The sequence below is a fragment of the Manis pentadactyla genome, chromosome 5, assembly GCF_030020395.1.
Source record: "Manis pentadactyla isolate mManPen7 chromosome 5, mManPen7.hap1, whole genome shotgun sequence".
In the NCBI taxonomy this organism is placed as follows: Eukaryota; Metazoa; Chordata; class Mammalia; order Pholidota; family Manidae; genus Manis; species Manis pentadactyla.
Genome location: NC_080023.1, coordinates 68,572,944 through 68,598,072, shown reverse-complemented (window position 1 = coordinate 68,598,072; position 25,129 = coordinate 68,572,944). Strand labels below are relative to the sequence as shown.

General features: G+C 36.6%; 1 protein-coding gene and 1 long non-coding RNA gene across 9 annotated transcripts in view; both read left to right on the top strand.

The window, feature by feature from the left end:
- The window catches only part of LIN54 (lin-54 DREAM MuvB core complex component), an 87,195-nt gene extending 63,324 nt beyond the window's left edge, over positions 1–23,871 (top strand). For all 8 annotated transcript variants that reach the window (XM_036906386.2, XM_036906382.2, XM_036906380.2 and 5 more), the window contains 9 exons: positions 2,760–2,976; positions 8,180–8,253; positions 8,400–8,597; positions 9,721–9,812; positions 10,607–10,678; positions 11,474–11,576; positions 11,724–11,861; positions 19,167–19,369; positions 21,573–23,871. In XM_036906386.2, the coding sequence (XP_036762281.1) occupies positions 2,760–2,976; positions 8,180–8,253; positions 8,400–8,597; positions 9,721–9,812; positions 10,607–10,678; positions 11,474–11,576; positions 11,724–11,861; positions 19,167–19,369; positions 21,573–21,774 (1,299 nt within the window). In that variant the 3' untranslated portion in view covers positions 21,775–23,871. The remainder of the gene's footprint in view (positions 1–2,759; positions 2,977–8,179; positions 8,254–8,399; positions 8,598–9,720; positions 9,813–10,606; positions 10,679–11,473; positions 11,577–11,723; positions 11,862–19,166; positions 19,370–21,572) is intronic.
- LOC118923021 (uncharacterized) lies at positions 19,406–21,554 on the top strand. Its single transcript, XR_005028994.2, has 2 exons — positions 19,406–20,104; positions 20,364–21,554. It is a non-coding gene; the product is annotated as an uncharacterized LOC118923021 (long non-coding RNA).
- Positions 23,872–25,129: the final 1,258 nt, after the last annotated feature.

The following is a 25,129-nucleotide window of genomic DNA, read 5'->3' as shown; positions in this document are numbered from 1 at the left end:
GCATTATTCAGAGCCTCAAATTATCTCCTTTGCATAAACAATGCCTGGCATTTAATCAGAAATCATCAGGCATACCAGGCAACCAGGCCAAATTATTGAAAACCAATAGATATATGTATTGATATTATCAGACTCAGACTTTAAAAATAACAAAGATTAATAAATTCATAAATTTATTTGACAAGAAGAATTTCAGCAGAAAATTGGGAACTATAAAAAAAAATCAGATGAATACATTCAAACTGAAAACTTAAATCTGAGCCTGACAATTCGGTAGATGAGTTTATCAAAGCAAATTCGATACTGATGAAGAAAGGATTTGACATTTTTTAAGTAACAAAGTAGAGAGAATTTTTCATCAGCAGACTTGCACTTGAGGAATCTTAAAGTGAGTTCTTCAGGCAGAAGGAAAATGATCCCAAAGGGAAGCATGGAAATATAGGAACAACAGAAAAGGTAAATTTGTGGTTATATCTAAGTGAACATCTTGTGGAGTTTAAGTTATATGCAGAATTAAAATACTAAACAGCGCAAAGATGGGGCAAGAGTAAATATTATTAGTGTTCTGTGATTCTTTTATTGTCTGGGTGGAATGTGAAATACTAATTTAATTCCTACATTTACATTGTAATCTCTAGGCAAACTACTAAACTAGCAGTATCATAACGTATAAATAAGCTAATACAGGGGAAAATGAAATAAAATATTTAACTCAAAAGAAGGCAAGAGAGGGGAGAAAAAGGAACAGAAGAGGATAGGTATTTCAGATACGAAATGGTACAGTGGTAGATTTAAATCCAAATATTTTACTATGTTAGATGTTAACAGAGATAATACTGATTAAAAATATGGTCCTAACTGATCTTTTTTTTAAAGACCCAATTATATCCAGCTTGCAAGAGCTGTAGCTTGAAGTTAAGGATACAGAAGAGTTGAAAGTAAAGAGATGGGAAAAGCTGTACTATGCAAACTTAACTAAACCACCTCCTGTGCTGTGCCATGCTATGCCCAGCTCATCATGTAGTTTCTAGATTTAAATCAGATAAACTTAGAGTTTTAAAAAGCACTGCTGTGTATTCATGCTAAATACCCAGTAAATTTAACCATTATGTTTCAGGCACTTTGTTTCTTAATATAGTACTTTTTTTTCCATTTTGAGCTGATATAGCAAGGGCTGTGTCTCTTCCACCACTATGTATGTTTGTCTCATAGTTTGCTTGATTTTTCAGTAGCTTCTGTATGTACACATTTTATCCCATAGGCTTTATATTTTCATTTAACTCACTGATGACTGCTATGGTTATGGTCTGTTATCTTTATTATTTTTTTATTGAAGTATCATTGATATACAATCTGATATTGTTTTCAAATGGACAACACATTTGTAGTTCAACAGTTCAACAGTTACCCATATTCTTAATTCCTCACCCCCACTAGTGCAGTTATTGTCTGTCAACATAGGAAGATATTGCAGAATCTACAGAATCATTGGCTATATTCTCCATGCTGTATTACATCCCCATGACATGCCCCTTTATCCCCTCACCCTCCCCACCACTCACCCCAACCCCTCTCTCCCCCCATGGTCACCACCAGTCCCTTCTCCTCTTACCTTTATTATAAGTCTGCCTTGTGGTGCCTCTCATTAGCCTTTGCCTAATGAGAAGATGTGAATTATTTTATGCTGAAGTAATCTCCTTTGACTATTACCTGTAAGGTTTCCAAACTCAGTAACATTCTCCTCTTTCTTTTTTTCTTTTTTCTTTTTTTCCCAGGCTTTAATGAAAGTGTTCAAATTCTTCAAAATTATTTTTTCATAAATTATTATCTACATAATGAATATAGATTTCCTCTATCATGTCAATTATCTTTTAGCATGAGGTCTTTTTGAAGAACAGCTGGGGATGTAATTCTAATACTATAGAACTAGTTTGAGAATCTTGTCTGGACCTTTGCTTTGTGTGACAGTCTCTGTTGTATGTTGGTTAAACATCAAATGGAGACATATTAAAGGACTTTTGTTGTATTCGGCCTCTAATATTTCATTTAGCTTTCGGTAAAGTCCCACTGCTTTTTGTCAGACTGAAGGAAAAGATTACAAATGATTAAAATGATTATATTGACTCAGATCTGAATCACCGAAGTTGGCCACTTTCCCTATATAGCCAAAATTGGGATAATTTTGGACTGGATTTGGCCTCTTATCCATACATTAATGGGTACATGTGTATCTGTGGAGTATTATATGCCTTTCAGAATTGACTAGATTTAATGAGGGTGCAAGATTAGCTTTTGTTTTGGGTTTCTTTCTCCTTTAGAACACGTGAAAATGAAATTTGTCATAGTTAATTTGGTGAATAGCAATAAAGTTAAATATCTGTGTCATCTTTTCTCTATGTTGAATATGAGGCTTAATTCTGGGAGTTTTAAAATAATCCTTTTTGCATAAGGTTTGCCTGGTAATTAACAAAACTGAATATGTTCTTGTAATTTAAGTAATAATTTTTTCATAGCAAGTCATCCGACCTGGACTACCAAGAAAGTTAACTACTTAGAAATGGAAGGCAGAACTCATTAATTTTGGTTTCACTCCTGTATTCATTGCTATTCTTTTAATTTCTCTTTGAACAGGTTGTTTCTTTTAACAGCTTTTGATGAAATACAGGAGCATACTTTTTGCTTGAGTGATTGTCATAAGTTAAAAGGAGTAGGAAAGTTAAATCCAAGATTAATGATAGCCATGTTGTATTGTTTAATAGGCAGTGAAATCAGCTGTGCAGACCATCACTGTTGGAGGCGTGAGCACATCACAGTTTAAGACAATTATTCCTCTGGCAACTGCTCCCAATGTCCAGCAGATTCAAGTGCCTGGAAGCAAGTTTCATTATGTCCGACTTGTTACTGCCACCACAGCCAGTAGCTCAACTCAGCCAGTTAGTCAGAACCCCAGTACAAACACTCAGCCTCTTCAGCAAGGTTAGTAACCATTTTTTAAAAACACTAATTAATGCTTTGGAAATTATTAAAGAACATTGGTCCTTTTGCTGAAATCCTGATTAAGTACAGCATTTCAGCTGGGAGTTTGAATCAGCAGCTGTTGCAGAAAGAGAACAATAGAATCATAGTCATATGTAACTATACTATCTCCTTCTGCCAGAATTTGGTACAAATGTGCCTTACTACTAGCTAACCATAAGTATTGATCAGTTTGTGGGTCGCCATTTCATGCTGGTTTAAAAATCTACCATTTATGCTAGTGGGATAAATTTAGTTGGAACCAGATTATTTATCTCATTTCCTAAACTTTGAAGCTGCTCGATAGGGGTTGGGTCAGTGGAATGACCAGTAGGCAAGATATAAATAATAAGAACTTTATATCACTTTCATCCTTTCCTTATTTTAAATCTGTAATTGCTAATAAATGGCAATTAAAATATTTTGTTATTTTGCTCAATTGTACTTTTCCTGGAGGATAATCCTGTTTGTAGTCCTTTCATTTTCTGTTTAACCTCTTCTACTACCTGATATACATACACAGATTCATACATATAACCTTTCTGCATATTTATGTACTTTAAAAAAAAATCAAATGGTGTGAAAGGATCAGGACGGTTAAGGCCTAATTTTTTTCCTTGGAAGAATGTGCATATTCCATCGATGTCAAAAAGCAGTTGATGGCAAGTGAATGATTTATTGTTTGCTGGATGTGAATAGAAAAATTAAAGATTATGTGTTTACTGATTCCTTTTATTAAGGGATCAGAGGGTTAGAGCTATCTATTAATAGCTAGTTCACCTAAGGGAAACTAAAAAATCAAGATTTTTGTGAAAGAAAAAAATCAAATTTTTTAAGCTATTGATAGAAAATGGAGAACACATGAGGGAAACAGGATTATTGCATGTATTCTATTAAAATTAGGCATATCAAGTAATTATATTTTTTAATCCCTTTTTAAACTGATTTTGGAAGAAAATCTCTTAATAGGAGGAAAAATTAAACTTAATGAATTGCTGACTAAGGGAGTCAAGCTTTATATCCTCTCAATATTACCAGGGTCTTATGAGACGTGCTGTAAGTCCAATTTACTTAGATATCATTATGCTATAAAGCAGCAATTAGACACAGTTGGGTTTTTTATGTGTCTGTCTGTTTGTATATAGTATGTTGAGTATCCATTCCCAGGGTAACATTAACACGAAGTTACTCACTATCGAGAATAAGCCTTTGGTGGGAGTAGTCAAGGGAGCCGTAGGTCCAAGAGGAGTGGAAGGATGGGGTGGACAGTTCATCATCACAGTGTGTTTACTGGTACCGTTTTTTCTGACTTTGTGTCTGTCTTTCTGCCTCTTTCCCCCTCTCTGTTCTCTTTGCCATCTGGAAATCCCTCCCCCCACCTAGTGCCTATTCCTTTTCTGCTCTCCACCTTCAGCTTTCCCTCTTCCTCCCCTCCAGGTCTCTGGCTCCTTCCCTTTCTCTTTCTCTCTATACCCTCTTCCTCTTGCATACACATGCCACCCATGTGATTTCCTGTATATCCACCCATATTTTTCCCTTTTTGTCTTTCTCTCCTATCTCATATGATCTGGGAATATATTATAGGTATTTCATAGGAATGATGAACTAAGTTTACAGTTTTTATTAGAGACACATTAAATATAGTTGCTCTAGCTCATCTAATGTATTAGTATGCCTTTGTAAAGGCCTAATATCCTCTGAGAGATTTACTTGTGCCAAAGGGAATTGGGCTCATCTTGTACATTGTCCCACCAAAGCCATAGAAAAGTATTCAGAGGCTCCACCATGTTATTTCCTGGCTGGATGGCAGACAACACAGTGGAAAGATGCAGCAGAGTGCTTGGTTAACCTCTTTAGAATGTAATATCCTACTGTCTTTGTGAGGAAGGAAATCAATTTAAGAAATTAAAAAGCCTTAAACACTTGCAGGCATGGTTTCTGAAACATGGAAGGAGGCTGTTCTAAAAGGATTGTTCAGAATTCTTCTTAAAGACTGAAAAATAAAAGATTATGCCAGCCTCTATGAAACTATAGTACTAGTAATGTGGGACGGTGTTCAAAAGTTGAGAAGGAGACATACAGACTGACTTAGTTATGTAGCATCAGTATAACTCCTGACCCCTTTCCCTAGGTAATTTATAGTGTTCTATTTTCTGACCACTTCACTCTACATTTTCTCATTCCCCAGATTTCAGTTAAAACTCAGCATGCAGATGCCAAGCTAATATAAACCTAGATTTCCCAAATTTTCTAGGGTGTGTATGTATGTGTGGCGGGGGTGGGGGAGACAGTTATCCTTTCTTTGTTATCCAAATAAGAATCTTTGGAGTCTCCCAACTGACGTAAGGGAGGGCAGGCCACACACTCCTCCCTATTATTTCAAGACCACCTGGAAGTTCTTATCTTCCTCTGATTGCTGCATTTGCTTCAGGATTGCTGCTCTCTGTGCTTCCCACCAGCCAGCATCACCCTGCAGAGCAAGTGGTGTAGGGAGTCCGCTCTTCTATGTCCCAGGCATGAATGCAGGCTTTTAATTCCTTTTAATTCCCCCTTTAACTCTTCATAGTATTGCTGAAGCCAGTCTGCGGTGGTTATTATAACTTTATTGAAGTTAAAGTAACTGAGGAGAATCAAAACAGAACAGGAAGCAGTTTTAAAGCAGGTATCAAGTGTCACTGCTCTTAAAATTCATGGGCATATGCTCTTTTTGTGTAACAACTTTATTGAGATGTACTTCATGTCTACCATAAAATCACCCTGGTTAAACATACAGTTTAGTGTTTTTTAGCATATTCAGAGAGATGGAATCACCACCACTAAGCATAGGCTTTCTGGCAGTCTCTCACCGTCCCTGCTTCTCCTTAGCCAGAGGGGCTTGCTCCCTTTTAGGTCAGAGTGCTCTCTAATATTCACTCAGGACTCAACTTTCTGTCTTCAGCCATAACCCACCCAGCCTTTCTATCCAGGGACATCTGTTTTTGTTGTTGTCCAGAATAGATGAAATCTCATCATCTCAACCTCTCTTTCAGACCAGGCTCTAGTCTGAATAAAAATAATAAATAATAAAACCCAAAGGGATCTCCTTTCTATCTTCTTAAATCCCTTTTCTACACTGTGAAAATGGAAGTAAGCAGTTTTAAAAGTTGTACTCCTTTTGGTCCAAACTACAAGTCTCATGCCAGCCTCTCTCCTGAATTTCATCATAGCATTTCTCTATACCAGGATTCATCTTCCCTTCAAGTCAGTTCATCCTTGAATTTTTAGTTCTAATACCTGTCGTTTTCCTAATCACTTGACAGCCACACAGTGACTTCCCTTTTCTTCCCTTACACCTGCAACTGCTGCCATCAGCTGGTGGACGATTCCTGGGCCTTTCACCCCCGTCACGTCTCCTTTCCATCCCCAGTGCTGTCACCCCAGATTAGACCCTCATCTTCTGCACTCTTCTTTCTTGTTTCTTGCAACCCCATTCTGTTCTACACACTGCTGCCAAATATAGTTTCATTTTGTCCTATTCCAATAATATTTCTGTACTTCAGATTCCTCAGAAACTTCTCATTGCCTACTGAATTAAAAATGCATACTAAATATCAGATTCTACCCTCATAATTCAAGGTCTTCAACAAAATGGCCACAGTCTGCCTTTTTGCCTGTGCTTGCTGACTTTAACCCTAGTTCCAGCCAAACTGGTCTGTTCAACATTTTGTGAAATGCTTTGCTACTTGCCAGCATCAGGCCTCCACTTGTGCTTCTGCCTCTGCCTGGACTGTCCTCCTCTCATCCATGAGCCTGTCCTCTGATCAGGACCCATCTGGGGCACTTACGGCCCCCATACATTCTTCACATATTCTCATCCTCTGCCAGTCAGATGTATGGTCTGTCACCATTGACTCCCATAGCACTTCTTTTTTAACAGTATTTATTTTATAAAGGTACTTGTCTAATCTGCTCTACCTGAATGTAATCTCTCTGAGCAAGTGTCTTGTACTTTAGTTTCCCTGAACACTGTCCACAATACCATTTATGTAGTAGTAATAGTTGTAATAATAACAGCAAGAGTGACAATAATAGCAACTAACATTGCTCATGCATTTACTATTGGCTGGCCACTGTTTTGGTAAATTTTCACGAATTAACATATTTAATCTTGTACACTACAAAGGAGATACTATCCCCACGTTGCAGACAGGAATACAGACAGAAGGAATTTAGTTAGAAAGCAGCAGAATTGAGATTTGAACCCCTCAGGGTCTTATGATTTAAGAGCTCATCGTCTTCTTTTTTTTATTAAAGTATTATTGATACACAATCTTATGATGTTCAAATACACAGTACAGTGGTTCAGCATTCACCCATATGATCAAGTCCTCACCCCCTCCAGTGTGGTCACTGTCCATCAACGTAGTAAGATGTTACAGAGTCATTAACTTTATTCTCCATGCTGTACTACCATCCCTGTGACCAACCTATATTGTGATTGCAAATTATTGTGCATCTTATTCCCCTTCTCCCCATGCCCTCACTCTTTCCAACCCCTCCCCTTTGGTAACCACTAGTCCCCTCTCAGTGTCTATGAGTCTACTGCTATTTTGTTCTCTCTGTTTTGCTTTGTTCTTATACTCTGCAGATAAGTGAAATCACTTGGTATTTATCTTTCCCTGTCTGAAGAGCTCATATTCTTAACCTTCATGCTACACTGCCTTTTAGTGGGTATTCTGTAGAGAATGAATTATACAAGAATGATATTTTCTCTGGTTTGAATATAAACATAGTAGTTAGAAACAGTGGAGAACAGCATTGTTTCCCAAGCTTCTAAATGTTTCCCATGTTTTTAAATTTGTTTAACATTTCATCTGACTGAATTTAGTAGTGAATGTATAAATCATCTGAATAAAGAATGAAGCATTTTCAGTGGACCATCTTAAACAACAAATACTCTCTTATAAAGTAGACAGACTATAGCTACCTTAGATACAAGTTTCTGGTAGATGGGCTGAGGACTTCTGAAAGGTAACAGTCATGATTAAAGATTGTTCCAAATAGGAAAGAAATAGAATTCTTTAAGCTCTTTCATGAGGATATCTTGAGAGAACTAAGTATCTTAAATGTTTTTAATACTATTGTCTATAAATGAATTGTCCTTTTTCCCTTCCTTTTTAAAAAGCAAAGCCGGTGGTTGTTAACACCACTCCAGTGCGGATGTCAGTTCCAGTTGTCTCAGCACAGGCTGTCAAACAAGTGAGTATCACGTGACTTCTTTTCTCAGTCTCTCTCAGACAATTTAGTTTTAAAACTCAAAGTTAAGATTTAAGTATGAGAGATTTATGCTGAATTGAGAAGCTGCAAAAATTAGTTGTAATTATTGATATACTTCCTTTCTTTAGGTTGTTCCAAAACCAATCAATCCAACTTCTCAGATAGTTACTACCAGCCAGCCACAGCAACGGCTCATCATGCCTGCCACACCACTGCCACAGATCCAGCCCAACCTCACTAACCTGCCACCAGGCACTGTGCTGGCCCCAGCTCCAGGCACAGGGAACGTGGGTTATGCAGTGCTTCCAGCTCAGTACGTTACTCAGGTATGAGGAAAAAAGGAAGTCATTGCATTCCAATAAAGGATAATTGGGTTTAAGATGTCTAGTGCTACCACATTCTGAAACTGCTCAAAACATAACTCAGTATTAAAATGGCTCTTATCAAAATCCTGAGATGTTGATGAAAACTTCTGAGTTTATTTTTATGTATCTTTTAGCATTGAGAAATATACAGCACAAATCAAATATACAAGTCAGACAATTTGGAACTGATAGCAGCAGTTTGATGTGAGAGCAAGATCATGGTAAAAGACAATAAGTTGAAGGTTAAAATCAGCAGAGTCCTAATGAATTAGAAAGGACTCTGTAACAAAGCTCTTCCTCACCAGTGAAAATGAGGCCACTAGCATGTTCTTGGAAAACAGACTGTGAGATACATTTTCAGGTGACGTACCTTCAGAGATCTGTCCAGAGTCAAAGCCATGTGTCAGCCAGCTGGCGGGCTTGGGTTGGGAGTGCTGCTTCTAGGAAGCAGGTGGAAGTTTTCTTTTCCATGTTAGACTCAAGCAAACTAGCACCATATCCTAAACTGTTGAATTGATCTACTCAGACTATAAGGGTGACAAACAAATCTGTGTACCTTAATGAAATGTACTTTAGTATTTGTTATGTGGTTACTGATTAAAAAGTGAATGTTCACTGTTTTTCTCATTAGCATTTCTTTTCTTATCAGTATAAAATGGAAACTTAATTACTGTACAAGTAATCTCTCATTCTCTGTAACTTGTGATAAATGATCAATATAGTACCTGTGTTATTTACAAATAGACACATAGCATTTTTCTAGCCCATAATATTGTAAGTTATTGCAGTACTTTCAGGGCATTTATCCAGAACTTCCTCATGCTGATACACTTACTGGTCTATGAAAAAGATTTCATATATTTGTGCTGGGTAGTACTTTAAAACATTCATATTGTTTTCACCTCTAGTCTTAGTTTGGGTCTTTGGAAGAGCTGCATGAAGTTTTTATGAAACTTTATATGAAATTCCCCATACTACTTTTCCTATTTTAGTAGATGGCTTTGTGTTTCTTCCTGATCATTGTATCTGAGAATATTGTCCATTTTTGCAAATATGGTCTAAAATTACCTTTCTTTACATCTAGCTACAGCAGTCTTCTTATGTGTCTATAGCAAGCAACTCCAACTTTACCGGAACACCTGGTATCCAGACCCAGGCAAGGCTTCCATTCAATGGGTGAGTATTTTTAAAAATGTAAGTTAAGTTGTTGGACCAGATTAAATGCAGCATCAAATATATATATTTCAAAATACATTTATTTATGTGATTTTTTTTCCTCAAGGCCATGTGAGCATGCCTCTACAGTATTTTTTATTTAGAAATACTTGAAACAGAAGAGTTATAGGAATAGTCAGAGAACTCCAAATAATCTTTTACTAGGATTCACCAGTTTTGTCACATCTGTTTTATTATGCTCTTTCCCTTCTCTCTCTTGTATCCTGAATGTGTTTTTAGAATGATGTTAGCTAGTTTTAAAGTTATGTTAGGTCCTTGCTTGCTTTTTGTTTGTCTGTTTTTTAATCTGTTAGCTGCTGCCTTTGCACTATTGGTTTAGAAGCAGTGCTTAGTTGATTACAGGGACCCAGCCTACCCCTCCCTGCCCAGATTCCAACTGCAAACACCCATTTCCCCTCACTGCCTCTTATAATTGAGCCCCAAACATTCTAAGGAGAGGTTAGCTTTGGTTCTCTCAGAAGGAAGAATATTTTTTGTGGAGTGTTCTTCAGGAGTTATTGATAACTACTACTACTTTTATTCTTTAAATTCACATCTTATCTCCCTACCTCTCTTTTCATTTGACAACCTGCTTTTGAACTTAATGTAAAGGGAACAACATAACAAACTGTTATGAGAGATGAATACATTTGTCAAAGCTTTATTTTAGGATGAATTTACAGGTTGGAGACTTTTCTGATTTTTAGTAGTCACCTTTAATTGATTAAAATGAATATCTTTTTTTGTGTCTGTAGCATAATCCCATCAGAGTCTGCCAGTCGGCCCAGAAAGCCCTGTAATTGTACAAAATCGCTGTGTTTAAAATTGTAAGTCTTTTTGCTACTGTTTCATATTTGGTATAACTGGAAATGCTTTTAAAAATAAACAGAGTTAATTAAAAATTCTTAACAGGCCAATGTCATAAATCTGAGTAATTTAAATGGGTATACAAGTGAATGTCCAAGCACTCGCGACAGTGTAAAAGTACTCTTTCATTCATTCAGAAAGAATTCTAGAATCTTTACCGTAGATGAGGCAGTGAGAAGCACAGCAGCATGAGCCAGACAGAGCCTCTCTCCGTGAGGCAATGAATTTGATCTTATTGATGATCTTTTTATTTGGTGTCCTAAATGAGGTAATACTTCAGGTAGTTCTAAAAATGGTTCAGTGCTTAACTGGCTGATTACTACTGGACTAAGAGCTTTGATGTGAAACAGTTAAGTGAAAACCAATGGTTTTACAGGCTGTTTAGACTCCAAAGAAGCATGACTGTAGTTCAGGTGAGCAGGTTCCACTAATAAAAGATAGCCCATGTGTTTCCCTTTCCATGATTTTGAAATAACCTATTTTGAGTGTATATAAAAATCACATAGCTCTCATGTTGACAGCAGCTACCACTGGAACTAAATTTGTAAATCAATATTCTAGGAGCCTGTGACTTTAATTTTGAGCCGAATCATATGGTTGACAATCAGTATATTCTTAACTCTGTTAACTAGGTAGCTCTGAGTACATATCTAATGCTTTACCACATATATACTGCTATTTAAACAGATAATTTCTAGTTTTGTTTGTCTTAAAAATGACTTTTCATATGACTCGCACTGATTTTTATATTCCAGATATTGTGATTGCTTTGCAAATGGTGAATTTTGCAACAACTGCAATTGTACTAATTGTTATAATAATTTGGAACATGAAAATGAAAGGCAAAAAGCAATAAAGGTGACTTTTTATTTCATTTAACTGACAAAAATTTCTGGTTTCCCGTTTTCTGTAGAACTCAGTTGTTCTACAAAGAAAATGAATTCCCTTTGTAGTGTTTAATCTATTGTGGTTTAACTTAAGTTGACATTTGGTCTGTTTTGATAGGCATGCCTTGACAGAAATCCAGAAGCTTTTAAGCCTAAAATAGGGAAAGGAAAGGAGGGAGAATCAGATCGACGTCACAGCAAAGGATGTAATTGCAAACGATCAGGATGTCTTAAAAACTATTGTGAATGCTATGAGGTGAGATGCTGGTTTTGGAAAATAAACTAGCTATCTTTTTTTTTTTTGGTATCATTAATCTACAATTACGTGAGGAACATTATGTTTATTAGACTCCCTCCTTCACCAAATCCCCCCGCACAGAACCCATTACAGTCACTATCCATCAGCGTAGTACAATGCTGTAGAATCACTACTTGTCTTCTCTGTGTTGCACAGCCCTCCCTGTGCACTCCCCAACATTATACATGCTAATTGTAATGCCTCCTTTCTCCCCCCCACCCATTATCCCTCCCTTCCCACCCATCCTCCCCACTCCCTTTCCCTTTGGTAACTGTTAGACCATTCTCAGGTTCTGTGAGTCTGCTGCTGTTTTGTTCCTTCAGTTTTTTCTTTGTTTTTATACTCCACAGATGAGTGAAATCATTTGGTACTTGTCTTTCTCCGCCTGGCTTCTTTCACTGAGCATAATACCCTCTAGCTCCATCCATGTTGTTGCAAATGGTAGGATTTGTTTTTTTCTTATGGTTGAGTAATATTCCATTGTGTATATGTACCACCTCTTCTTTATCCATTCATCTACTGATGGACATATAGGTTGCTTCCATATCTTGGCTATTGTAAATAGTACAGTGATAAACATAGGGGTGCATCTGTCTTTTTCAAACTGGAGTGCTGCATTCTTAGGGTAAATTCCTAGAAGTGGAATTCCTGGGTCAAATGGTATTTCTATTTTGAGCATTCTGAGGAACCTCCATACTGCTTTCCACAATGGTTGAACTAGTTTACATTCCCACCAGCAGTGTAGGAGGGTTCCCCTTTCCCCACAACCTCGCCAACATTTGTTGTTGTTTGTCTTTTGGATGGTGGCGATCCTTACTGGTGTGAGGTGATATCTCATTGTGGTTTTAATTTGCATTTCTCTGATGACTAATAATGTGGAGCATCTTTTCATGTGTCTGTTAGCCATCTGAATTTCTTCTTTGGAGAACTGTCTGTTCAGCTCCTCTGCCCAATTTTTTATTGGATTATTTGCTTTTTGTTTGTTGAGGTGCATGAGGTCTTTATATATTTTGGATGTCAACCCTTTATCGGATCTGTCATTTATGAATATATTCTCCTATACTGTAGGATGCCTTTTTGTTCTATTGATGGTGTCCTTTGCTGTACAGAAACTTTTCAGCTTGATAAAGTCCCACTTGTTCATTTTGCTTTTGTTTCCCTTCTCTGGGGAGATGTGTTCATGAAGAAGTCGCTCATGTTTATGTCTAAGAGATTTTTGCCATGGCTAGGACCTCCAGTACTATGTTGAATAACAGTGGGGAGAGTGGGCATCCCTGTCTTGTTCCTGATCTTAGAGGAAAAGCTTTCAGCTTCTCGCTGTTCAGTATGATGTTAGCTGTGCGTTTATCATATATGGCCTTTATTATGTTGAGGTACTTGCCCTCTATACCCATTTTGTTGAGAGTTTTTATCATGAATGGATGTTGAATTTTGTCAAATGATTTTTCAGTGTCTCTGGAGATGATCATGTGATTTTTGTCCTTTTTGTTTATGTGGTGGATGATGTTGATGGATTTCGAATGTTATACCATCCTTGCATCCCTGTGATGAATCCCACTTGATCATGGTGTATGATCCTCTTGATGTATTTTTGAATTCGGATTGCTAATATTTTGTTGAATATTTTTGCATCTATGTTCATCAAGGATATTGGTCCGTAATTTTCGTTTTTGGTGGGGTCTTTGCCTGGTTTTGGTATTAGGGTGATGCTGGCTTCATAGAATGAGTTTGGGAGTATTCCCTCCTCTTCTATTTTTTGGAAAACTTTAAGGAGAATGGGTATTATGTTTTCTCTGTATGTCTGATAAAACTCCACAGTAAATCCATCTGGCCCGGGAGTTTTCCTCTTGGGTAGTTTTTTGATTACTGCTTCAATTTTGTTGCTGGTAATTGGTCTGTTTAGATTTTCTGTTTCTTCCTTGGTCAGTCTTGGAAGGTTGTATTTTTCTAGGAAGTTCTCCATTTCTTCTAAGTTTCCCAGCTTCTTAGCATGTAGGTTTTCATAGTACTCTAATAATTCTTTGTATTTCTGTGGTGTCCGTCGTGGTGTTTCCTTTCTCGTTTCTGATTCTGTTGATGTGTGTTGATTCTCTTTTTCTCTTAGTAAGTATGGCTACGGGCTTATCTATTTTGTTTATTTTCTCAAAGAACCAGCTCTTGGTTTCATTGATTTTTTTCTATTGTTTTATTCTTTTCAATTTTATATATTTCTTCTCTGATCTTTATTATGTCCCTCCTCCTGCTGACTTTAGGCCTCATTTGTTCTTCTTTTTCCAATTTCAATAATTGTGACTTTAGATTATTCATTTGGGATTGTTCTTCCTTCTTTAAATATGCCTGGATTGCTATATACTTTCCTCTTAGAACTGCCTTCTCTGCATCCCACAGAAGTTGGGGCTTTGTGTTGTTCTTGTTGTCGTTTGTCTCCATATATAGCTTGATCTCTATTTTCATTTGTTCGTTGATCCATTGATTATTTAGGAGCATGTTGTTAAGCCTCCATGTGTTTGTGAGCCTTTTTGTTTTCTTTGTACAGTATATTTCTAGTTTTATACCTTCGTGGTCTGAGAAGTTGGTTGGTAAAATTTCAATCTTTTGGAATTTACTGAGGCTCTTTTTGTGGCCTAGTGTGTGGTCTATTCTTGAGAAGAATGTGTATCCTGCTGCTTTTGGGTGTAGAGTTCTGTAGATGTCTATTAGGTCCATCTGTTCTACTGTGTTGTTCAGTGCCTCTGTGTCCTTACTTACTTTCTGTCTGGTGGATGATCTGTCCTTTGAAGTGAGTGGTGTGTTGAAGTCTCCTAGAACGAATGCATTGCATTCTATTTCCTCCTTTAATTCTGTTAGTATTTGTTTCACATATGTTGGTGCTCCTGTACTGGGTGCATATATGTTTATAATGGTTATATCCTCTTGTTGGACTGAGCCCTCTATCATTATGTAATATCCTTCTTTATCTCTTGTTACTTTCTTTGTTTTGAAGTCTATTTTGTCTGATACTAGTACTGCAACACCTGCTTTTTTCTCCCTATTGTTTGCATGAAATATCTTTTTCCATCCCTTGACTTTTAGTCTGTGCATGTCTTTGGGTTTGAGGTGAGTCTCTTGTAAGCAGCATATAGGTGGGTCTTGGTTTTTTATCCATTCTGTTACTCTGTGTCTTTTGATAGGTGCATTCAGTCCATTTATATTCAGGGTGATTATTGAAAGATATGTACTTATTGCCATTGCAGGCTTTTGATTCGTGGTTACCAAAGGTTCAAGGTTAGCTTCTTTAGTATCTTTCTGTCTAACTTAATTCGCTTACTGAGCTATTATAAACACAGTCTGATGATTCTTTGTTTCTCTCCCTTCTTATTCCTCCTCCTCCTTTATATGTTAGGTGTTTTATTTTCTGTTCTTTTGTGTTTCCTTTGACTGCTTTTGTGAGTAGTTTTTATTTTTTGCCTTTAGTTAGTATTTGGTCTGCTTTCTTTGCTGTGATTTTATTTTCTCTGGTGACATCTATTTGGTCTTAGGAGTGCTTCCATCTAAAGCATTCCCTTTTAAATACCCTGTAGAGGTGGTTTGTGGGAGGCAAATTCCCTCAACTTTTATTTGGAAATTGTTTAATCCCTCTTTCATATTTAAATGGTAATCGTGCTGGATACAGTATCCTTGGTCCAAGGCCCTTCTGTTTCATTGCATTAAATATATCGTGCCATTCTCTTCTGGTCTGTAAGGTTTCTGTTGAGAAGTCTGATGATAGCCTGATGGGTTTTCCTTTGTAGGTGCCCTTTTTTCTCTCTCTGGCTGCTTTTAATACTCTGTCCTTGTCCTTGATCTTTGCCATTTTAATTATTATGTGTCTTGGTATTGTCCTCCTTGGGTCACTTGTGTTGGGAGTTCTGTGGGCTTCTGTGGTCTGAGAGACTATTTTCTCCTCCAGTTTGGGGACGTTTTCAGCAATTATTTCTTCAAAGACACTATTTCTATCCCTTTTCTCTCTCTTTTTCTTCTGGTACCTCTATAACGCGGATATTGTTCCATTTGGATTGGTCGCACCGTTCTCTTAATATTGTTTTATTCCTGGAGATCCTTTTATCTCTCTCTGCCTCAGCTTCTCTATGTTCCTGTTCTCTGATTTCTATTCCATTAGTGGCCTCTTGCACCTCATCCACTGTGCTCTTAAGTCCTTACAGAGATTGTTTTATTTCTGTATTCTCCCTCCCAGTTTTATCCGTTAGCTCTTGCATGTTTCTCTGCAGCTCTATCAGCATGGTTATGACCTTTATTTTTAATTATTTTTCAGGAAGATTGGTTAAATCTGTCCCCAGGCTCCCTCTTGGGGGTTGTGTGGATTATTCTTGACTTGATCAAATTCTTCTGCCTTTTCATGGTGATAGAGGTAGTTGTGGGCAGTTGGCGCATGTTTCAGCTGGGAGAACAAAGTCCCTGCCTGCTTGCTGGTCGCCTTCCTCTCTTGCAAGAAGGGCGACCCCTAGTGGCTTGTGCTGGGCTGCTGTGTGCCGATAGGGCCTCTGAATCTGGCCCGGACGGCTGTGGAGGAGGCTCTGGGCAGTTGCTGTTGGTGTGGCGGCTCTCAGGCTGCTCCCCTGCTATGGTGGGTCACGCCAGAGGGGGAATGGATGGGAGGGACCTCAGAGCTGCACTCCCTCCCTGGGGGTTAGGGTGCCCAGAGTTCCCCAGGATTCCCAGCTTCTGGGCCGAGTGTGCCGGTACGCTTCCGTCCAGCTGTGAGGCCCCTGTCTTTTTAAGACTTTCAAAAAGCACTTGCTTTTCTTTTGTCCCAGAGGTGCCAGCTGCAGGGATCTGCTCATAGATTTTACTGTTCCATTTCTCTAATATCTAGCACACCACGCAATGTGTGTCTGCGCTCCCGATGCAAATGACTAGGGCTGGGTATTTAGCAGTCCTGGGCTCCCCCTCCCTCCCTGCTCCAACTCCTTTCCTCCCGCCGGGAAGCTGGGATCTGGTGGCGTGCTCTGGTCCCACCAGGCTGCAGCTTGTATCTTACCCCCTTTGTGAGGCACTGAGTTCTTGCAGGTGTAGATGTAGCCTGGCTGTTGTACTGTATCTTCTGATCTCTCTTTTAGGAATAGTTTTATTTGTTGTATTTTCAAAAATATATATGGTTTTGGGAGGAGATTTCCACTGCCGTACTCACACTGCCTTCTTGGCTCCTCCTCTAGCTATCTTTTGAAAATAACTTGAGAAAGGGCATACTATAAAAACTTATTTGAAAATTTGGGAGTTGCTTTGCTATTGCAGTTTGAAAATATGCATATTTGGCCCAAGGGCCCTAGTTTGAGGAAGACCATCTGGCCTCCCAGGCAGGGCTTGGTTTTGCCCTTCCACCTGGGGGTCTTATTAGTTGATTTACCAGTCATAACTTCATGGTCATTATACCCAGATGTATGCAGTCAGAGCACCAGTTTATTGATTTTTTCAATAAAGAAGTAACATCAAAGTGGCTTGGAAACACTGTAGCAGTGGTCTTCAGTTGAGGGGCTGTACTACCCACTCTCTCCACATGAGCTACAAAGTAGCCTGCATTCCAAGGCACGATTTTGCCCAAATGCCAACAGTGCCCTGTTGAACACCGCTCTGTGGAAACTAAGTATGTGAAGACATTTGTTTTGTGAGCATAAAAATAGGAAAGGGAGAATATGGAATATTGCTGGATGAGGTTATTTGTTATTGTGAGGTGGTTGCATCAGTTTTCCCCATTTCACCATCCCATTCAACAGGCTGCTTTTATTTATGGGCCAGGTGTCTTTTCTGGAGAATGTAGTTCAACCTCTACTTTGACAATTGTCATGTAAATCATCCCTTTCTTGTTTCAGACAAAGTACTACATAGTTTATTATTTTTATTTTCGAGTTTAAGTATAATAATCTAGTTACTCCCAAGATTAATTAAGGTTATTGTAATTGGTTTTGTGGTGCACCTGCAACTTTTCACCGAGAATCTCTTGGGTTGAGTCATTCCTGTAGTTGTCTCTTTTCATGTATTGTATTTCACTTTTTCAGATTTCATATTCAGAGGGAGACCTTCTTCTTTTTAGTTTTGGCAGGAGGCCTGCCGTGTACTTGGTAAAGTTATACCAAGGACCACACTCTCCCCTGGGGAGGTCTGCTCTGCTCCAAGAGCAGCTACCTACAGTCCAGTGACCCTTCTATGCAAAAGCTGTCATAGCTAAGATTTTCTCTAGTTGTGTTCTCTGTGTAATGAATTCTTCATTTACATATTTCAAAGGTCAGTTACATCTCTCAAGAAGTATAGTAATGGTTTATTAGTCCTAAAGTCAATAAGAGTGAATTGCATATAATCAAAATATGAATATAATCAAATATGAACTCTTTAAAATCAAAATTATTTTTGAAGGTCTCTTAAATAATATCTCAGAGCCCAGCAAATCAGTTTCTCATCCAGTGTTGGAAAAAAAGGACTCAGTAGGTGGCTTCTGCTCATAGATCAGATCTTACAAAAATTACCATGGATATGTAAGCTGTAAGACCAAGTCCACAGAGAGAAAATGGAAATTGATGTCAAGATGGGTCAGAAGAGCAAGAAGGGAAACCCTCTCATGCATATGGCACACACACACTGGTTTAATATGGACTATCTAAAAGTTTGGGGAATCTGGAGAGGGGATTCAGGGAGGTAACAATGAAAAATAGCATGCCTGAAGTCCCTTAAACATGATAGTGTGTGTGTGTGTGTGTGTGTTTGCTTGCATAAATGGGAGGTCAGCAACTTGTTAATGATGATTTGATTGTGGTAGTTGGTTTGTAGATGTATGTATGTATGTATGTATGTATGTATGTATGTATGTGTGTGTGTGTGTGTGTGTGTGTGTGTGTGTGTGTGTGTAAATGGGAGGTCAGCAACTTGTTAATGATGATTTGATTGTGTTAGTTGGTTTCTAGATGACCCTTATTTTTTAATACTGTAATGTATCCTTCATATTCTTTATAACAAACATGTTATTCATATCAGGAAGAGAATCTTTAGTGAGGGAAAAATTGATATGGAAGGATTCAAACACAAATATCATGTAGCCACTCTCAGACTTAGAATACCCGACTTATCCACTTGCATAGTTAGCCCACTTAGTGTTTGTCAGCAAGAAATGTTTCAATTTTATCCTGTATCACTTGACCAGTTAATTCTATTATCTGTTGACTTGATAATATACTCTACATATAGTAATGATTTTTGAATTGTAATTTGAAAGCTTTTCTTTTGTAAATCTTTTAGGCAAAAATAATGTGTTCCTCAATATGCAAATGTGTTGGCTGTAAGAATTTTGAAGAAAGCCCAGAAAGAAAGACACTGATGCACTTGGCAGATGCAGCTGAAGTTAGGGTACAGCAGCAAACTGCTGCAAAGACTAAGTTATCCTCTCAGATTTCAGACTTGCTCACCAGGCCAACACCAGCTTTGAATAGCGGAGGAGGAAAGTAAGTCAGTGTTTTAATTTCTTTTTTATAATATGACATGAATATTCATTTTTGGTAAAGTTTCTTTTTTGGGGGAAAGTTGAATTAATACTTCTGGTTGTTGCAAACATGAGGCTTGTGTTTTCTTTCTACCTTTAGTTACTTTTAAAGAAATTTAAAGGTAACAAAAACCATGTGAGATATTTTGCACAGTTCTAAAACACATAGTAATGCTTTAGTTCACTGTGCTTAATTTAACTGGATTTCTTCTTACTAACCTGAGGTACTTGTACAATTTGACAAGCCCCTTGGGAAATATATATATACCTCTTATCTCTTACTGGTATCTTACCTCTTAGTACCAGTACACCTCTTAACGGTGGTAGTCACAATATCCATATTTTTGCCCATTCTTACTTTCTCTTGCCCTTCCCGTGCCCTTGTAGTACTTCCCCCACCCTGTTGGAGCACCTACCGCAACGCACACTGGAACAAGGTAGCTCCTTATTTCCCTTGACTGCTGAGCTCGAGTAGGAAAGCTGGAGCTTTAAAGTCCTGCTGACCTGAGTTTAATACTTTCTGTGCTTTGTTGTAGTTTGTGAACTCACAAGCACTTCATCTCTCTGAGTCTCAAGTTTAGTTACCCTTCCAATCACCTGTATCAGGCAGCCATGAGGAGTAAAGCAGCTCCCCCAGCGTGTGGCAGGCCAGATGCAACACAGCTTGCTGACTTAGTTGTATTGGAGTTTGTTAGAGGTTAATTCGAGGAGTTATTGAATGGAGTAAGCCTTGCAAATGGTCTATTATTTAAACTTCCTAAGTTGAAATAATATTCAGTATTTATAAAATGCTTCTTTCATACAAAATACTTCAGATATCTGTTCTAAAGAACTCTTACAACTGGAATATAATCAGCAAATGGTTCTTGACTAAATAAAGTAAAAATGGGCAGACAGCTTAATGAGGCTTATAGCAAGAGATCCATTCTGGTCATCTGCTTTCAATAATCCTTCAGATTATTAAATCTAATATCTGTGTGATGATTATAGATGATTATATTTCTATGCTAAGATACAATTTTTCAACTTGGGAAAATGTTTATGGTATTATGAAGTATAAAAGAACACAAAGTTATACACTATACTCAAAACTAAAAACTATAAAAAAAACTATGACAACATGTTAATACACTTCTGTCTTTGGCAAAAATTTAATTTTTTTCTTTCCTTTCATTTTTCTATAATTTCCAAATATTATAAAATGAACACGACTATTATATAGTATTACAAATTATATAACATTATTGTAACATTATTATATCTCCTAATTTAAGGTGCTTTTTATATTTCAAAGATTCCTATAGAAGTGAATAGCATCCTAGATTCATAGTTACCCTCTCTTGTCATAGAAGACCTTAATTTCAGACTTCACTTATTTTGTTTAAGTTTCCTTCTGTCAGATTGCTGTTACTTATGGGCTATTGAGTTGGTGATTAGATTGCCTGATTTTATCTCTGAAGGCTTTAAGACTTGGCTACATCTAGCAAGCCTAAGGACAGATTGCTCTAATTTAGTATTCAGTAATTCAGGTCTTTATGGATGAAATTCCATATAAAGAACAGCATTTGGTTTCCCCATTGTTTTGTTTTGCTTGTGATGGAGCAATGCAAAATTTCGGTGTGCTTTTTTGTTTACAAACCACATGTGGGACTGTGAGGAGAAGCTGTATTTTCAGTGTTGTCCAAGGGATAGTGCTTTCAGTTCCCACATAATTCATTTATTTAGCAAATATCTACATGTTCTAGGTAACAAGGAAACAGCAGTACGTAAAACTAAGACTGCTCTCAGGGAGCTTACCTTCAGGAATTGGGAGGACTTTTGTTAATAAAAATATCTGGTCAACATGTAGAATTACATCTTTTAGTTAACCAGATAATCTTGACAAGGGAAAAATGTATTAAGTAAAATGTTTACTGTTTGAACAATATTTTTAAATAGTAATAAATTCAATAAATAAAAATACTAGAAAACCATAGTAAAACCAGTTCTAACTTTTTGAAGGTCTATAAGGTATGCTTGTATTCACTGCACAAATTGTGATGCTCAATGTGCTGATGAATCGTGAAAATGTCAACACAGAGTTCCACATGAAAGAATGTCATCCACTTACAGTTATTCAACACCATCATCATCTCTCTCTCTCTCTCTTTCAAAAATCATTTCAGATTGCCGTTTACATTCGTAACTAAGGAAGTAGCTGAAGCCACGTGTAACTGCCTTCTTGCCCAGGCAGAGCAGGCAGACAAGAAGGGAAAATCAAAGGCAGCAGCCGAACGGATGATACTCGAGGAATTCGGACGATGTTTGATGAGTGTCATCAACTCCGCAGGAAAAGCAAAAAGTGACCCTTGTGCCATGAATTGCTAACTCTTGCACAAAAGACTGATACATGGAAGGAACTGTACAGAATACTGAAGGTGCAGGGACACTTCATTTTCTCGAAGATAGTTTAACAATTATTGTATTGTTAATCCAGGCCTTGTGAGACCTGAAATTATAATACTGAAAGAAGAAATGTTAAATGAGGAAATGAGTACATTCTAAATCTTAGTTAAATCTGCTTTATGTCCCTTCTAAATTGAATTTATTTTTCTTTATTGCATTATATAGATTTTTAATTTGCTTGGGTTTCTTAAGAATTAGATGTTCTATCCTTCTGATCCTATTGACAAAGAACATTTATAAATTACTATAATTTATAATGTATGGCCTCGTATGCATTTGTTCCAGTAGAAAAAGCCAGAGAAGCATTGGTCTTACTCAATCATTCTTTGATACTAGACCTAGACTATACATGCAGATAGAATGTCTACATAAACTAATTCTTATGAAACATATTCAAATGACATTTGTATTTAGAAAAGCACTATCTTTTTTGAAAAATCAACTTTGTAAGGTGGTTTCTGGAATAATATCCTGTTGTTACTTTGGGAATGCCAGAAGGGGAAGTAATCTGTAGGCACACTTTTAAAATAAAAAGGTTATTTTGTTTTTTAAAAAAACATATAGCGTCAAGGGACAGTAAATCTCAAAGTTGGGGCAATGTGTTTCTCTAATAAGGAGTGACTAAGAAATGCTCTCGGATGTTTCCGTTTTTCTTTCAAGGAGGTGGTATGTATTTGAAATGGTAATAAACTGTCAAAGTGATTACTGGGTACTAGTAAAGTGAGAGGTGTGTATGAATAGTAAACAATATTATGTAGTGATCATATAGAACCTTACATAATTATCAGGTATAAAATTTGGGTTGGCTGCAGACATAATATTGAAGCTCTGTGAGATGAATTTAGGAAAGGATTTTCAACTGTACAGCTTTCTTTATACACTTTGGAACTTAGAGGTTTCAATCCAATATAGGACTTTTACTTGACTGAAATGGGCCTCCTGACAAAGGTTTCAAAATGTAGTGGGATTTCTTTTTATAAGGGAAGCTTAATACGGCATTATTTTTAACCAGTGACTTGGTAAGCTGATGATATGAGTGTTTTCATATAATTACAAAATAACCTAAATCATTTTTAGCAATTCAAAATTCAAAAGCTTTATGAATTTAAGAGCCTGTTATAGTAGGACTCTGGAGTTTCTGACAAGGAAAAACCATTCAGGCATTTTGTTAGGTACAGTGATTCTCAATAATTAATTAGTACATGACTGTTCTATTTCCTACAAGGAATCTCTAGTTGTATGTATGAAGTGTGTATATATGTTCATATGAACACGCAAGATATAGGCAATAGAAATTAAGTAATCCAAAAGAAGATTCCGTTATTCATTAAAGTATCTTCCTTTGAAATTTGGATTTATAAAATTACAGTGCAGTAACTCTAAATGTAGATAGTACAGACATTCTTAGCACCTCAACTAGTACGTTTAATTGAAATTTGTATAAATGTAAATTAGTGTCAGAGGATAAAATAATATCTAATCAAGTTATTTTTCAAAAGATTACAATACCTTTTTGGTCTAAACCTAAACTGTTCGTTTTTGTACATATTCTGTTTAATTCTAATGGCACCTTTGTGATATGTATTTATATACAGTGTGCAGATGTTTGTGAAATTTGGATTACAATTGTAGATTATGTATGACAGCATTGCTTGAGAATGTTTTGCTTGTAAAAATTTGAAGGTGCAATCAAATGCTACTAGTTTTTCTGATTTTTCAAGAAGCTATCTAAAGTATTAAGCGTTTTCCTTCCTGTGTAGTACTTACTAAACTTTTTATATTTAGGCATTTGCTTAAAATTGCTGAACAAATATCCACATTAATTCAACAATTTTAAAAGACTATTTGGGGAAGGTTGGGTATATAATTTTTTAGCTCTATTTACATCCCAAAGTAGAAAGATTAAATTTATATTTACTAGAGCTATTCAAAGAATACACTTTTCTATATTGTAAAAACAGGACAGTGAAGTAAATCATACAGAAAATAAACATTTATACTATTCTGTAAAAAAAACAAGGTTTTGCATTTTTTCTTTAATAACTCCATTTTTAACTATTAAACACCCAAGAAACCTTTTCAAATATTTGAACGTAAGTAAATTTAACATTACTTCTGAAAATACACAACTAAAAAATAAATCTATTATTTGCCCAATTATCATTAACATAAAATGTCTTCTTTTTTCCCCACTGTCTCTTTTAAGGGCAGAAACTCAGTCTACTCTTACCTTTCTTTTTAATGTTTCTTTTTTTTATGGTGAGCACCTCTTTCTTAGTTCCTTTTCTCTCAGAGCTAAAAGCAACCTGTAGGTCTTACCTCTGGATTGTCTGGGAAACTGAACCTTAATGTTACAGGTAATAAAACAAGCAGAGCAGTGACTTGAGAAGAGACTACTGCTTTAGGTTCCCCATTCTTTGATATAAGCAACTGACATTTTCTCAATCTCATGTAAAATGTGAATAAAAATACCATTAGTAAAGTTTTCTATTTTCATTCTTCTGTAACAAATAGCTAAAAAACCCTGAATATTTGTTATGTAAATGCAGCTTCAAACCAGTACCTCCAGCCCTACCTGTGATTATATTGCTGGTCTTAAGCATTTTATGTAGGAATTTTGGAGCAGCAATCCAAGTGAGAGGGAAGACAATTAGCAAGAAAACCTTTACTATTAGAGTTATTTTCTATTATGTACTTTTGTTAGGGTTCTTTAATGCACATTTTGCTATTATTGGTGTATCTATAGATATGTAATATATATTGAATTTAATATATAGATATAATTATTATTTATGTGAGCTTTTTATCACCCAAGTAATTTTATAAAATGGAGGTATAAAGTCTTTTTTAAATTTAAAATTTACTTTTAAATAGAAAGTTTTATGAAAGCTTTTAAGGCATTTTTAGTTTTACCCAAATACAGTAAGAAAATATGTATATTCAGGTTAATGTTTACTAGAAGACCACAGACTTCAATGCAACTCTGTAATTTATTATATTAGTAAATGAGATCTGGCAGTAGGTAAAAAGAATACATCATGACCAGATTGTGTTTATCCTAGGAAAAAAGACTGACCCAACATGTTTAAAAAATCAATGTAATTCACTGTATCAACATACAAAAAAAAGAAAAACTATATGATTATATCAAATGTTGCAGAAAAAAACTTTTTGAATATAATAACTGAATTACATGCCTTAAAATGGTGAATATTATAGCATGTAAATTTTATCTGAATTTTTCCCCCCAAAAAAAGTGCAGAAAAATCAACTGACA